The sequence below is a fragment of the Cinclus cinclus genome, chromosome 27 (genome assembly GCF_963662255.1).
Source record: "Cinclus cinclus chromosome 27, bCinCin1.1, whole genome shotgun sequence".
Lineage (NCBI taxonomy): Eukaryota > Metazoa > Chordata > Aves > Passeriformes > Cinclidae > Cinclus > Cinclus cinclus.
Window position 1 is genome coordinate 1,527,393 of NC_085072.1, and position 11,408 is coordinate 1,538,800.

Consider the following 11,408-nt stretch of genomic DNA (forward strand, 5'->3'; position numbering starts at 1 on the left):
GGGAGGGTCCCCAAACAGCCCCTGCAGAGCCTGGGTGAGCAGAACTGGAGAATTTGAAGCATTTCAGTGAAACAGCAAAATGCAATTCTAAGAGCTAAACAGCCTCTCAATCCGTGCAAGGAGCGGGGTGTGTTACCTTGGCTGAGATGCTGAAATGCAAGGAATTCTCAGAGATTTGTATCCTCCAATGAAAACATTTTTTTTCACAAGCTGGAAGATCAATAAAAGTGAATGTTTCCATCCAGGCTCTCAAGTCAGAAGTCAGATTTTTCTTTCAGATCCTGGGCTGATAAACTATTGACTAGAGAGAGCTTTGAGCAGCTGCCTCAGAGCAGCAGAAAGCACAAGTCTAATCAGCTCTGATAAGTCAGCACACCACAAACTGCTTGGTATTTACAGAGAACTCATAGAAAGGCTATTTCAGAGTGCAAATGCAGCACTGATTGTGTCTAATCCCGAGCACTTTGCTATGGAATTTAAACACTGGGTAAACGGACAAGACCACAAACCAGCAAACTAATCAGCTAATGACAGTTACTACAGTCCTAATTAAAGGCCACGAAAAGGGGGTTGTAAATCTTTTCATTGGTATGACCTGGCCCACTGATCCCATGGGAAAATTAAAATGGAACAAGCTCATGTTGTTTTCCTGGGGAGGTTTTTTTTTCTTGTAAATGAACCAGTAAATCAAATAAAGGTGAACCAAAATATTGATTCAACCCAATTTTTTCCCCACATACATCTATGTAGAAACATGGCCTAGAACAGCAGAGATTAGCCTGCACCTTGTGTAAATGTTATATATGTAGTCCGGGTCTAAATTAAGTCCAGTGTAAAACCACTGTACTGGAATTTTTTGCCACTTTTTCCACTTCACAAGGCCAGTTTGGACAGGGCTTGGAGCAACCTGATGTGGCGTCCCTGCCCAGGGCAGGAGGGCTGGAAATCGAGGAGTTTTAAGGCTCCTCCCAAGCCCAACCATCCATGATTTGTGATGCTGTGGTCCTGCCAATGGAGCAGCACAAATCCTCTCATTGCAGAGATATTTCCAAGCAAAACTCTGCTCTTCCCCCATCTCTGTTCCCCCACTAAACTTTCCCAGTGCAGTGGAAATCCTGGAGCTCGCTGAGCTCACCCACTGTTCCCAGGGCAGGAGAAGCTGTTCCAGAGTGATGGCTCTGTAAGAACCAGGGGCTCAGAGGGAGCCGAGTCCCAGCGGTGCCGTTCTGTCTCTGAGTGGGGCTGTGGAATGGCAGCGTTTGGAGTCAGCACTCGCAGCCCCTCAGGCAGGAGGAGCAGCCTCTGGTCCCCAGGAGGGAGAGGAAGGAGCTGCTGCTCCTCCTGCCCAGCCCTCAGCTCCGTGTGCTGCCCTGGCCACTGCTCTGGCCCAATTCTCGTTGTGGTGGTTGTATACTGGTCTGCAGGAGCCTGACCCGAGCAGCAGTGAAGGCTACAGAACACACACAGAGACCCCTGCACGTCCAGCACCTGCCAGAGCACCTGAGCTGGGCTGAGGTGCTGCAAGTGTGCAGGAGGAGCCGTGGCAGCAGCAGTCTGCCCTGCACACAGCACCACTGGCTGCACTCCTCACTCCCAGCCCCAAACCCTGCTCAGGATCTGCTGCAGGAAGCCACAAAAAGTTTGCTCCTCGGGGTGTTACCAAAAAGCAGAGCTGGCAAACACAGTATTGTGTACACAGCAAGACTTATTCATGGGTCAGGAATAGTCCCTGGGTACCAGCAGTGCTCAGCACGGTTTTACATCGAGACACGGCTCCTTCAAACACTCCAGGGTTCATCTGGATGCTGAGATCGAATTAAAAAGGAAAGTCACTACCAGACTAGAGGAAGGGTCACACTTGGGAGTCAGCATCGGGATTTCAGCTGTGTCAAACCCCAATTTTCTCAGAACAAAGCACTCTTTCTCCTCTGCTCAGAGATCCATCCCCCGGGGTTCACATCCATTTGCAACATCTTCATCACCCACTTGTCCTTCCTGGCTCCATCAATGAACTCGTCAAGGGACAGCTGCCCTGTGGGTGAGAGCAGGGAACACAGGTGGGCAGCAGAACACAGAGACAAGAGAGGAGGAGGAGGCAGGGAGCAATTCCATCCATGTGTCCGATAAAAAGTGAATCAGACACGATCTTACAGACCCTCCCCACCTCTGCCGGGCCAGGGGCTGTGACCCAGCCCCTTCCCACCTGCCCCATCCCAACGGGAGCCTCCCGATGCTGCAGGGGCTCACCCCGGCTCCTCCGGGACTGGGGTCAGTCGGGTCCTGACTGGAACCAGCGTCTTTACTGAGCTCTTTGTGCTGGGACTGGGAGCTGCCCTCTGGCTGCTGGGGGCTGTCAGAGGATGGGAGCTGAGTGACATCAAAATCCAGCCCGAGCAGCGACTCCTCGGTCTTTTACATTAAAATAACAACGAGAAAGGCTTCACCCTGCTCCACCAGGCCACTTCTGGCTCTGTGGAACAGAGCAGAACCAAACCCAGCTGTCCATTGTGAGTGACACAATAGAGCCAAGTGATCTCTGCACAGCCGGGATCAAAGCTCAGCTCAGGTGAGCTCTCAGCAGGTAGGAATGCAGCCTGTGCCTTCCATCACTCACCATCCCCGTTCTCATCCACCAGCTGAAATATCCTCTCCACCACCTCCTCTGGTGTCAGCAGCGGGGTCCTCTCCTCCACCTCTGACCAGCACACCTTCTTCAGCCTGTAGATAGACTGAAAGGGCTTCACAAATTAGGAAAAGGACTGAAAAATGAAAAGCAGTGAACTCTGTTGTCATCCCATCGCTGTGAAGGTCTTTTTCAAAGGCTGGGGTTTAACCTTTCTGGAAGGATCTGCCCCTCAACAGCCTCAGATCTGGGATGGAACCTCTGACCTTATCCCTACACTCGCTGCACATTAATTACCTCGTTTGCTCTGTGAAGCTGCTGCCCTCCTGTTCTCCTTACGCATATTGGTCAGACCTCAGGGCTCCTTTGTAAAGAACAAAGTGAGAGTTTCACAGGTGGGAAAAATCAAAAGCCTTGCGAGAGATTTTTTGCTCACATCCGAATCCAGGCCCATCTGGGCTAAGCCAGCCCTCTCTCTGGGGAAGCTGCGTGCAGGCTGCACATCAAGCCTGGCTTAGCACTTACTCTGACCCACAGTTTCTGCTCCTCTTTGCCACAGGAAAGGGTCAGGCTTTATCTACTCCTCCCGCAGCACCACCTGGCCATTGCTACCTTTACTGCTTAGGCTGAAGGGTTTTGTCTAAAGTCTTCCCAGAGAGAGGATTAGCAGTGGCCTCACAGTTCTGGGCAATTCTTGGCTGACCTCAAAGCAGTAATGAACGTGGCCCAGACAGGCTGCCCTGCTTTCACACCTGCTGCTGCAGGTGACCAGCTGCTCACCTTCCCAGCCACAAGGCCCCGCTGCCCACGGGGGCAATTCCTGCACCTCCCAGAGATGCTCAGATTGGGGATGAACCTGGTTTTCAGCCTTCTGAGCTCTGCTGGGCAGGGAACAGCCCCTGTGGTGCTGTAGCACAGCCACCAAGATATTTCAGCTCAGGTAGGAGCACAGGTACTTGTGTCTGGCTGTCTGCTCAGCCCCACAGTTCTTCAGGGTGGAAAAGCCCTTTAGGATCAACCCAACTGCTCCCACAGCAATGCCAAGGCCACCCCCAGTCCCTGTTCCCAAGTGTCACATCTACACACCTTTTATATCTATTCAGGGATAGGGGCTCTGCTGTCAGGGCTGGACAGCACTTCCAGTGAAGAAATTTTTTCCTAATAATCATCTAAACCTCCCCGGGTGCAACTCGAGGTGATTTCCCCTTGTTCTGTCTCTTGGGAGAGCAGAGCAGCTCCCACCCTGCCAATCGAACCCTGGAATCCTCTCTACCTCCACACAGTCATGGCTAAATCCAAGTGCAGGACACAGCAGAACCCCAGACAGGCCCCAGCACAAAGGGATTTGGGCACTACTTGGTCCCTCTGAGGGCATTCTCACCAACCACCAGCCAGGGCACAGCCCCAGTGAGGGCATGGGGTGAAACCCTCCTGCCCAGTCAGCACAGGAGCTTTGGGGAGGGGACGCTGAAAGGAAAGGCAGAGCAGAGCTCTGGGATGTCCAGAGGCTGCAGCAGGAGGGCCAGGGTGCCACAGTGGGCACAGCAGAGCCCTCGGACACCCAGCAGGCTCCAAACCCTTCCCCCAAGGTCGGGCATTTTCACTTCATCACCATCCACAGCAGCTTTGGAACCTGATAATCACAAGTCCCAAACACCTCATAACATTGCCAAAGAGCAGGGATTGCTTCAAAAAGGGATTGGGCAATGCCCATTTACCTCAACGATTTCCAGCAGCTCAGGTTTATCTATGCAGCCATTCCCATCCTTGTCATACACTTTGAACGTCCACCTCAGCTTGTGTTCCAGTTTTCCTCGTAAAACAAGATTCAAGGCAGCTACATATTCCAGAAAATCAATGGTGTTATCCTGTGGCAACAGAGAAGCAGCAGCTGGATGACACTTGGCTGGGTAGCAAGTTGATAGAAAAGTGTTTTACAGCTTCCAGAAAACCTGGGCTGAAACTGCCAGAAGGATAATGCATGGGACAGGTGCTCGTCTGGCATCTTAAGGAAGGTTTGCAGCAGCTCAGGACAGCAGCAGGCACAGCCACCCCCCTGTGCACCCAGGCTGGGCTCCTGCTCCCCCGTCCTGCCATGCACCAGCATCCTTAAAAACAGCCTTTGTCCTGTTGGGAAAATCCAATGAATCAGGAATGGGGCTTCATCTTCAGTGCAGTTTGCTCTGCTACCTCTTCTCCACAGGTTTCATAACAGAATTTGGGACCTGAACCTTTCATTTTTCACAAGAATTTGGGTTTTTACAACTTGGAATTCTGAGTTAATTCTGACCTGCCAAGCTCTTCCATGGCCTTTTTAAATCCTTTCCCACAAACTGACTTTTGCTGCCTCTTCAATGAGATTTTCACCCTATTTTCAAAGGGATCTTAAGGGAGATGAGTTGATCAGAGATGAACAACCTGAGTCCCCTTTTCCTGTATTGATACAAACATCCCCACAGCTGGAATATGATCAGGAGCTTCAGGAAAAGAATAATTGAACCATTTGGCAAGTGCTGCCCACCCAAGGCTGCTGAGTTTGACCATTCTGAGAAGCCAAAGCATCCCAGGCTGCCCGTGGCAGCAGGGCAGGGAGTGCAGGAGCTGGCCCTAAACCACAAACCCCACTTTCCTCAGGCGTCTCATGAAAAATACAGCAAATGGAATTAAAACCAGAATGTCTGAATTGTTCAGCATTCCTTCGCTTTTGGAAAGAAAAGTTAAAATCAGTATTTTGTTACAAACCACCTGCTTGTACTGAATACAGACACTTCCTCCAACACAGAACCAGCCTGAGTTGGATTTGCCTGCTCTGTAATTTCCCCTCTCAACAGAGAAATATTTTTGCCTTGGCTATCTGAGGGTCTCCAAGTGTAACTGCCTAAGTTTCAACTTCTTAATCCATCCTTAGTCCCTTACGGGTACACTTTGACCTTAATTTAGGTAGAGATTCAAGGAGATAAATCCAGGCCAGCCTTCTCTTGCCTCAGTCCCATCAAGGGTGGGCACTACCCAGACACCTCCACCACTGCAGAAATCAGATTTGGAAATTGTTACACAAATAACTGCAAAACTTTCTCAGCACTCACCCCATTCTTGTCAAAAGCCCTGAACATGTTCTCCACGTACTCTTCTGCTTCCTGGTTGTCCTGGACCCCAAAGAACCGCTTGAACTCGTGCATGAAGAGGGTCCCACTGGGACATTCCACCACAAATTTCTTATACCATTCCTGCAGCTCAGCAACATCAATCTCTCCTTGCTCCCCTTCAGCATTGGTGAACTGCTGTCCCATTTTCCTCCGGAATGCAGGGTTAAAAACAGAAGGAAATGAAGAAAAACCCTGCCCAAGTCCTTTGTTCTTTTTCTTCTCGCTGTCTCGTGCCTTTCTCTGATGCCACTGCCGTGTCTTGCTATGTCACCTTCCCTTTTCTGTGCTTTATTTTCTTGTTCCTCCTCCCCTGCCCAGCTCCTGGCAGCTCCGTGTGCTCCCCAGGAGATCTGAGTGGCTCCTCTGCCCCCGAGCACTGAGCGCTGGGCACGGATAAAAATAACTAAAGATCATTAGGAGATTCCCCACCCATGAGCCCCAGAGACCTTCAGATGTTCTGAGCTGTGCCCTATTTAGGAGCAAACTCCAGGGGCCCATGGTCTTTCTACACATTCATACCTCCCTGTCAAAGAATTTGGGAGCAGAGGTTCCCTGTACACACCACACACAGCCCCTTCTCTGTGCTGTAGAGTTTTCTAGGGAAGAAAAGGGATTATAGGGGAAGGAACACTAATCTTTGCAATGCTGGCTTGTTTTTCCTGCCTGTGGGGTTTGCTCAGTGCTTCAGTGAGATGGGGCATAGGAAAAACAACAACTACAGAGAGGGAAACCTGAGAAAACAAATACTTCCATGAAAAAAAACCAACCTGCTGATGGATTAAATTAATTGAATGCCTACTGTAGGTTGTGAGACAATTAGTGAAGGCACCTAGATACTTTCAGATTCTCTTGCTGTCACATCTCCATCTTAAAACTTTATGCTACAAAGAGCAGCAGTTGCTTATTTACATATTTTTAGAGCATCTTCTCCTTATTCCCTTCCCCTCTCTGTGTCCATGGAAATTCTCCTGCTTACTCCTTCCCCCCTGAATCTCATTTATTGCTTTGATTACAGACACAAAGTGCAGCTCTTCCCTGGGCTCTTCCTTTCTGCTCAGCACCACTCACAGCCTGGGCTCAACCCCTCCTCCCAGCACACACAGAGCCCTTTTCTTTTCCTGAGGAGCCACCAGCTTTTCTGCACGCCAGACCAGTTATCCTGAACCCAGCCAGTATCTGTGCCAGTGGAAAAAATGACCTGAGCTATAAATGTGCCCAAGCCAGCCCAATATCTTCATTAAGAGGATTGGAGCAGCATTAATAGGAAACCATAGATTCTCTTCTCCTACTGCCAAGGCCTAGATGATTTAAACTGCTCATTTTTTGGAACTTTTTTTGGTGTTGGTCATTCCTTTTTCCTGCAACACAGCTGGGGAGTTTGGGGCGTGCTGGGGTGAAGCCTCTCCACCATTTTGTGCTGCTCTCCTGCACGGAGCTGCCTGCTGGAATGTGAGTGCTGAGAGCACACAGCAAGACTCCACATGCCCAGGACATTGTCTTGACTCATTGCATAATTTTGTTTTGCCTTATGGGAACTTGGTGATCTGTTCCCAGGAAAGAAAATGGTTCCTTTTTATTTTGATGACTGCAATCTTATCCAGCTGGGAACAAAGGGCTGCAAGAGACTGGGAGTACAAAGCCCAGCTGCTGCTGTTGCAGGTATCATGACATACAATCATGTTGATAAAATAGTGCTATTAATTTGGCACTGAAATAAAGTAAATCCCATAGCTCCTGGCATGAAAATTCCTCTTCACATCCTCTGTGTGCTCTGCAGACTGCACTGAAAGAGCTGCTGTCTCTTAGCCAGCAAGATGTCACTTCATTAGGTCCAGTTTATCAGCCAGAAGATCTCTTCATTTGAGTAAAAAAAAAATAATAACAACGCAGATAGAGGTAGGTATAGGCAGAGAGAAGTAAAAATAAGAAGAACAATTTCTAGAAAACACTACAGTGCAGAGTTTGGTGCTGTTTGCCCGCCTGAAGGAGCAGGATCAATGCTGTGTGCCGTGTCAGAGCGAACACTTTGGATGATCAGTTACAGGTAGCATCTGATTGCAGTCCTGCCTAATGAACTATCCCTGCATTATCACCTCTCCAGCTCCAGAGCCCTGAGTTTCCCAGCCAAGAGCATGGAAAAAGACAGCTTATTTCCCATCAGCTGCTACCCAACGTGCTGCCACACGCTTCAGCACAGCCTGGTAGAAACTCGAGAGGAGAAAAAAAAAAAAAAACCACCAAACCCTGCAGAGGGCTGGGAAGACTCATTTGTTTGGCATCTGAGCTGGTGCTGGGGAGGCAGCAGAGGCTGTGGCAGAGGCAGCAAGGTGCTGGCAGCACAGCTGCCTGCCAGAGGGGACCAGCTGCAGGTAGGGCTGCACCCTTCTCCCAGGCTGGAGCTCCCAAACTCGAGCAATCCTCACCCAGCTGCTTTGCCACGTCGCTCCAGTTTTTAAACCCCCCAGGCCTGGCCTGCCCCAGAACTCCTCCTGCATCTCGAGTGTCCTTCCAGTGAGCCCGGAAAGGGCAAAACCCAGCCCGGGCAGCTCCAGCACTGCACAGAGCCAAGGCAGCAGGAGCGTGAGCAGCAGCACCGCTGGTGGCTCCTTCCACAGCTCCCCAGCATCCGAGCACAGCCACAGCCGGACCAAAGCATCCTTAAATTCCGCCAGGGAGGGAGGCGTGGACAGCAGGAATGCAGGGAGGATGAACGGCGGCTTTTGTGCTGACCCATCAGAGGAGAGATCAAAGATCCTTCAGAGCTTGGCCTGGAGTTCAGCCCAATATCTCCCTGTGTGTTTTCCCAGTTGCTCCCAAAATTGTCCCACCACTGCATGCTTTGATAGAGCAGGAATAACAAGGGTGTTTTATTCCAGGAGCAGCTGTCCCCTGGTTTGCACATCAGGAATAGTCAGGTACCACTAATGAAACCCATCTCACCCAGCACAGAGAGCACTGACACATCTTGTTTTCTGCTTATTGCCAGAAAGATTTTCTCATGTGCTGACAAACCCCTGCATGTTTCCTCTGAGTGGAATTCCATGATGAATGAAGCCTGAAATATTTACCTTGCGCTTGGCATCCAGCAAGGCAAACTTCCCCAGAAAAATGGTGAATTGTTTTGTGTCTGTGTGAAGATCTCCAAGATTTTATCTAATTCCAAACTCTTGGCTCGGGACTGAGCTGTGGGTGTAAGTCAGCCTTCCCAAAGCCAGGGTTCAGCGTTTTCCCCAGTGTTCACAGTGAGAAGGAAAAGGGAAATTCCCATTTTGTTCTTTCTCTAGTTCATTGAAACTGAATAGTGAAGTATTGTATGATCCTTGAAACCAAGATTCACCACTGAGTCACAGTTCTCCACCTACGAGGAAAATAAATATGACGCGAGGCTGGAGGGCAGGAGACTGCGGAGGGAGCAGCAAGAAGCTGCTGAGCCCCTTCCCAGGGGTAGGTGTGACCCCAGAGCAGGCATGGAGGCAGGGAAGAGGGATGTTTTTCTGCTTTTCAGAGAAAAAAGAAAAACCTGTGTGCCTGACACAGAGCTTTAATCAGAGCTGAGTTTAGGGTTTGGTTTCAGCCTGTGCTGTTGGCTGGATAGGGACTGACATGGATGGATGGATGGAGGACAAGAGCAAATGTACTTAGGCTGTTCTAGGGGAGGTTTCAATTGGATATTTGGGAGAATTTCTTCACTGAAAGGATGGACAAGCATTGGAACAGGCTGCCCGGGGAAGTGGCGGAGCCACCGTCTCTGGAAGTGCTCAAAACCCTGCGGAAGTGGTGCCAAGGGGCACGGCTTAGGGGTGGGCATGGCAGTGCTGGGTTAATGTTTGGACTCGATGGTCTCAGAAGTATTTTCCAGCCTTAATTACTGCTGTGATTCAATGACTCAGCTGAATACGCCTTGAACTGTGAAAAAGCCCAGGAACTTAATGTTTTCTTCCAAAAATATTCCATTTAAAAGGCAAAGATATCCCGCTTAAAAGCAAACTTCCTTTCCTAAATACTCCATCTACCAGGAGGAAAACAAATATCCCATTTGGGACTTTCCTAAATATTCCATTTGACGGGAAAAAGGCCGCGGCAGAAGTGCGGGGCTGCGGGGTGATTCCCCGTGCGGAGTTGGGAGGGGGATTCTGAGGGGTTCGGGGGGATCTGCGGGAGCGGAGCAGGGCGGGGCGGGCGGCGCGGCTGCGCCGAGCGCACCTGGGCAGGTGAGGGGCGGGGAGGGGCAGCTGAGGAGGGCGGAACGGGGCAGGTGAGGCGGGGCGGGCGCTGGGTGAGCGCGGCCGCCGCTGCCCGAGCGCCGCTGCCCCACTCGCGGGCCCCGCGGGGCGGCCCCGAGCCCCCGCGGGACGGACGGACGGACGGACAGACAGACAGACAGACAGCTGGGGTGAGCTGTGCGGGGATCGGACGGTACCGGCCCCGGAGCCTCCCGGGCCGGGATCCGCCGGGCGCGGCCCCGTCCCGCGTGGGGCTGCGGGGCGGAGCGGGGCCGGTTCGGTGCGGGCGCGGTCATTTGCGGTGGTTTGCGGTCATTTGCGGTGGTTTGCGGTGCTGGGGCTCGGGGCGCTCCGTGCGGGGCTCTGGGGGCTGCAGCTCCCCCGGGCCCGGTGCGGGGGCGCCGTGCGGGTCCGGGCGCAGCCGGGAGAGCAGAGCGCAGCCCGCTGGAAATGCCGATTTACCGCTCCTTCCCTTCGGCTGCGCTGGGCTGGCCCCGGGCTACGCCTTTCAGATCGGTGTAAAGCGAGGCCTAAAGTTAGGGCAAGGCTGGTGTTTTCCCCCTCCCACCCCCTTCACCCGCTGCAGTGTTCGGATCGCAGCTGTTACACCCCGAATCTCCACACTTTGTGTAATAACTTGTGCCCCTTCCAGTTTCAGGCGCTGCCTGGCTGTGGTGGGGCTGAAGTGACTAGATTGGAGCGTGCAAACTGGGATTTCAAGGAGTTAATGGTGTTCGGGTGCACTGGGGGCAGCGCGGGTGGTGGGAGGCAGGAGATGAACAGAACTCTGAAATGTGGGAGCCCCAGGTTCCCGGTGTAGGAAGGTGATTCAGCGTCAGATGGAAATTCAGCCTGTTTCTCTGGGGTAAGGTTTGCCTTTGAAAAAAATGAATACGGGACTGTGAAATCCAGGATAATATAGTCAAACAAAGGTAACAAGGAAGGAGCAGGGTCTGTGGGTTCGCAGCAGTGAACCCCGAGAAGAGCCTTCCATCTTCAGAGACTTTAATGGACGAGGTGGAGCAGGGACCAATATATTTGGGTCTGCAGGTGGGGAGCGAAAGCATCTGTGCAGCAAAGCTGAGTTGGGTTTCAGGACTGTTTTCCTGGTGCTGTAGGACCTCACCAGGGCCCCGAATGTCAGCACAGCTGACCGGGGCTGTCCCTGACCTTGGTCACTCCTCTGCACTGCTCCAGGATGGCTGCTCCTTCCTGACTATGACTTGTTCTCGTTGGGCTGAATGTCTCCAAGGAGAAATATTAATAATTAGGGTACAGGGAGTAATTACTTCACTGACCAGAGATGCATTAGCAGTACAAGGATGTGCTAATTATCCCTACACACCACCCAAACTGAGTAGGAATGAAGAGAACTGGATAGTCCTGGGCTTTGTGCACTGGGGAGCCTGGCAAGGG

General features: G+C 51.6%; 1 protein-coding gene across 1 annotated transcript; it reads right to left on the bottom strand.

The window, feature by feature from the left end:
• Positions 1–1,904: 1,904 nt before the first annotated feature.
• On the bottom strand, positions 1,905–5,913 carry GUCA1B (guanylate cyclase activator 1B). The gene is made up of 4 exons (XM_062509504.1): positions 5,710–5,913; positions 4,342–4,491; positions 2,615–2,729; positions 1,905–2,032 (listed from the first exon to the last, which is right to left on the bottom strand). The coding sequence occupies exons 1-4, from the start codon at positions 5,911–5,913 to the stop codon at positions 1,905–1,907; spliced, it is 597 nt and encodes a 198-aa protein (XP_062365488.1).
• Between the last annotated feature and the right edge of the window lie 5,495 nt (positions 5,914–11,408).

Coding starts and splice junctions, on each gene's coding strand:
- GUCA1B (XM_062509504.1), bottom strand. CDS start 5,913: ATGGGACAGCAGTTCACCAATGCTGAAGGGGAGCAAGGAGAGATTGAT. Junction 4,492..5,709: donor GGGCTTTTGACAAGAATGGG/GTGAGTGCTGAG, acceptor CTGTTGCCACAG/GATAACACCATTGATTTTCT. Junction 2,730..4,341: donor AGCTGCTGGAAATCGTTGAG/GTAAATGGGCAT, acceptor AAGCCCTTTCAG/TCTATCTACAGGCTGAAGAA.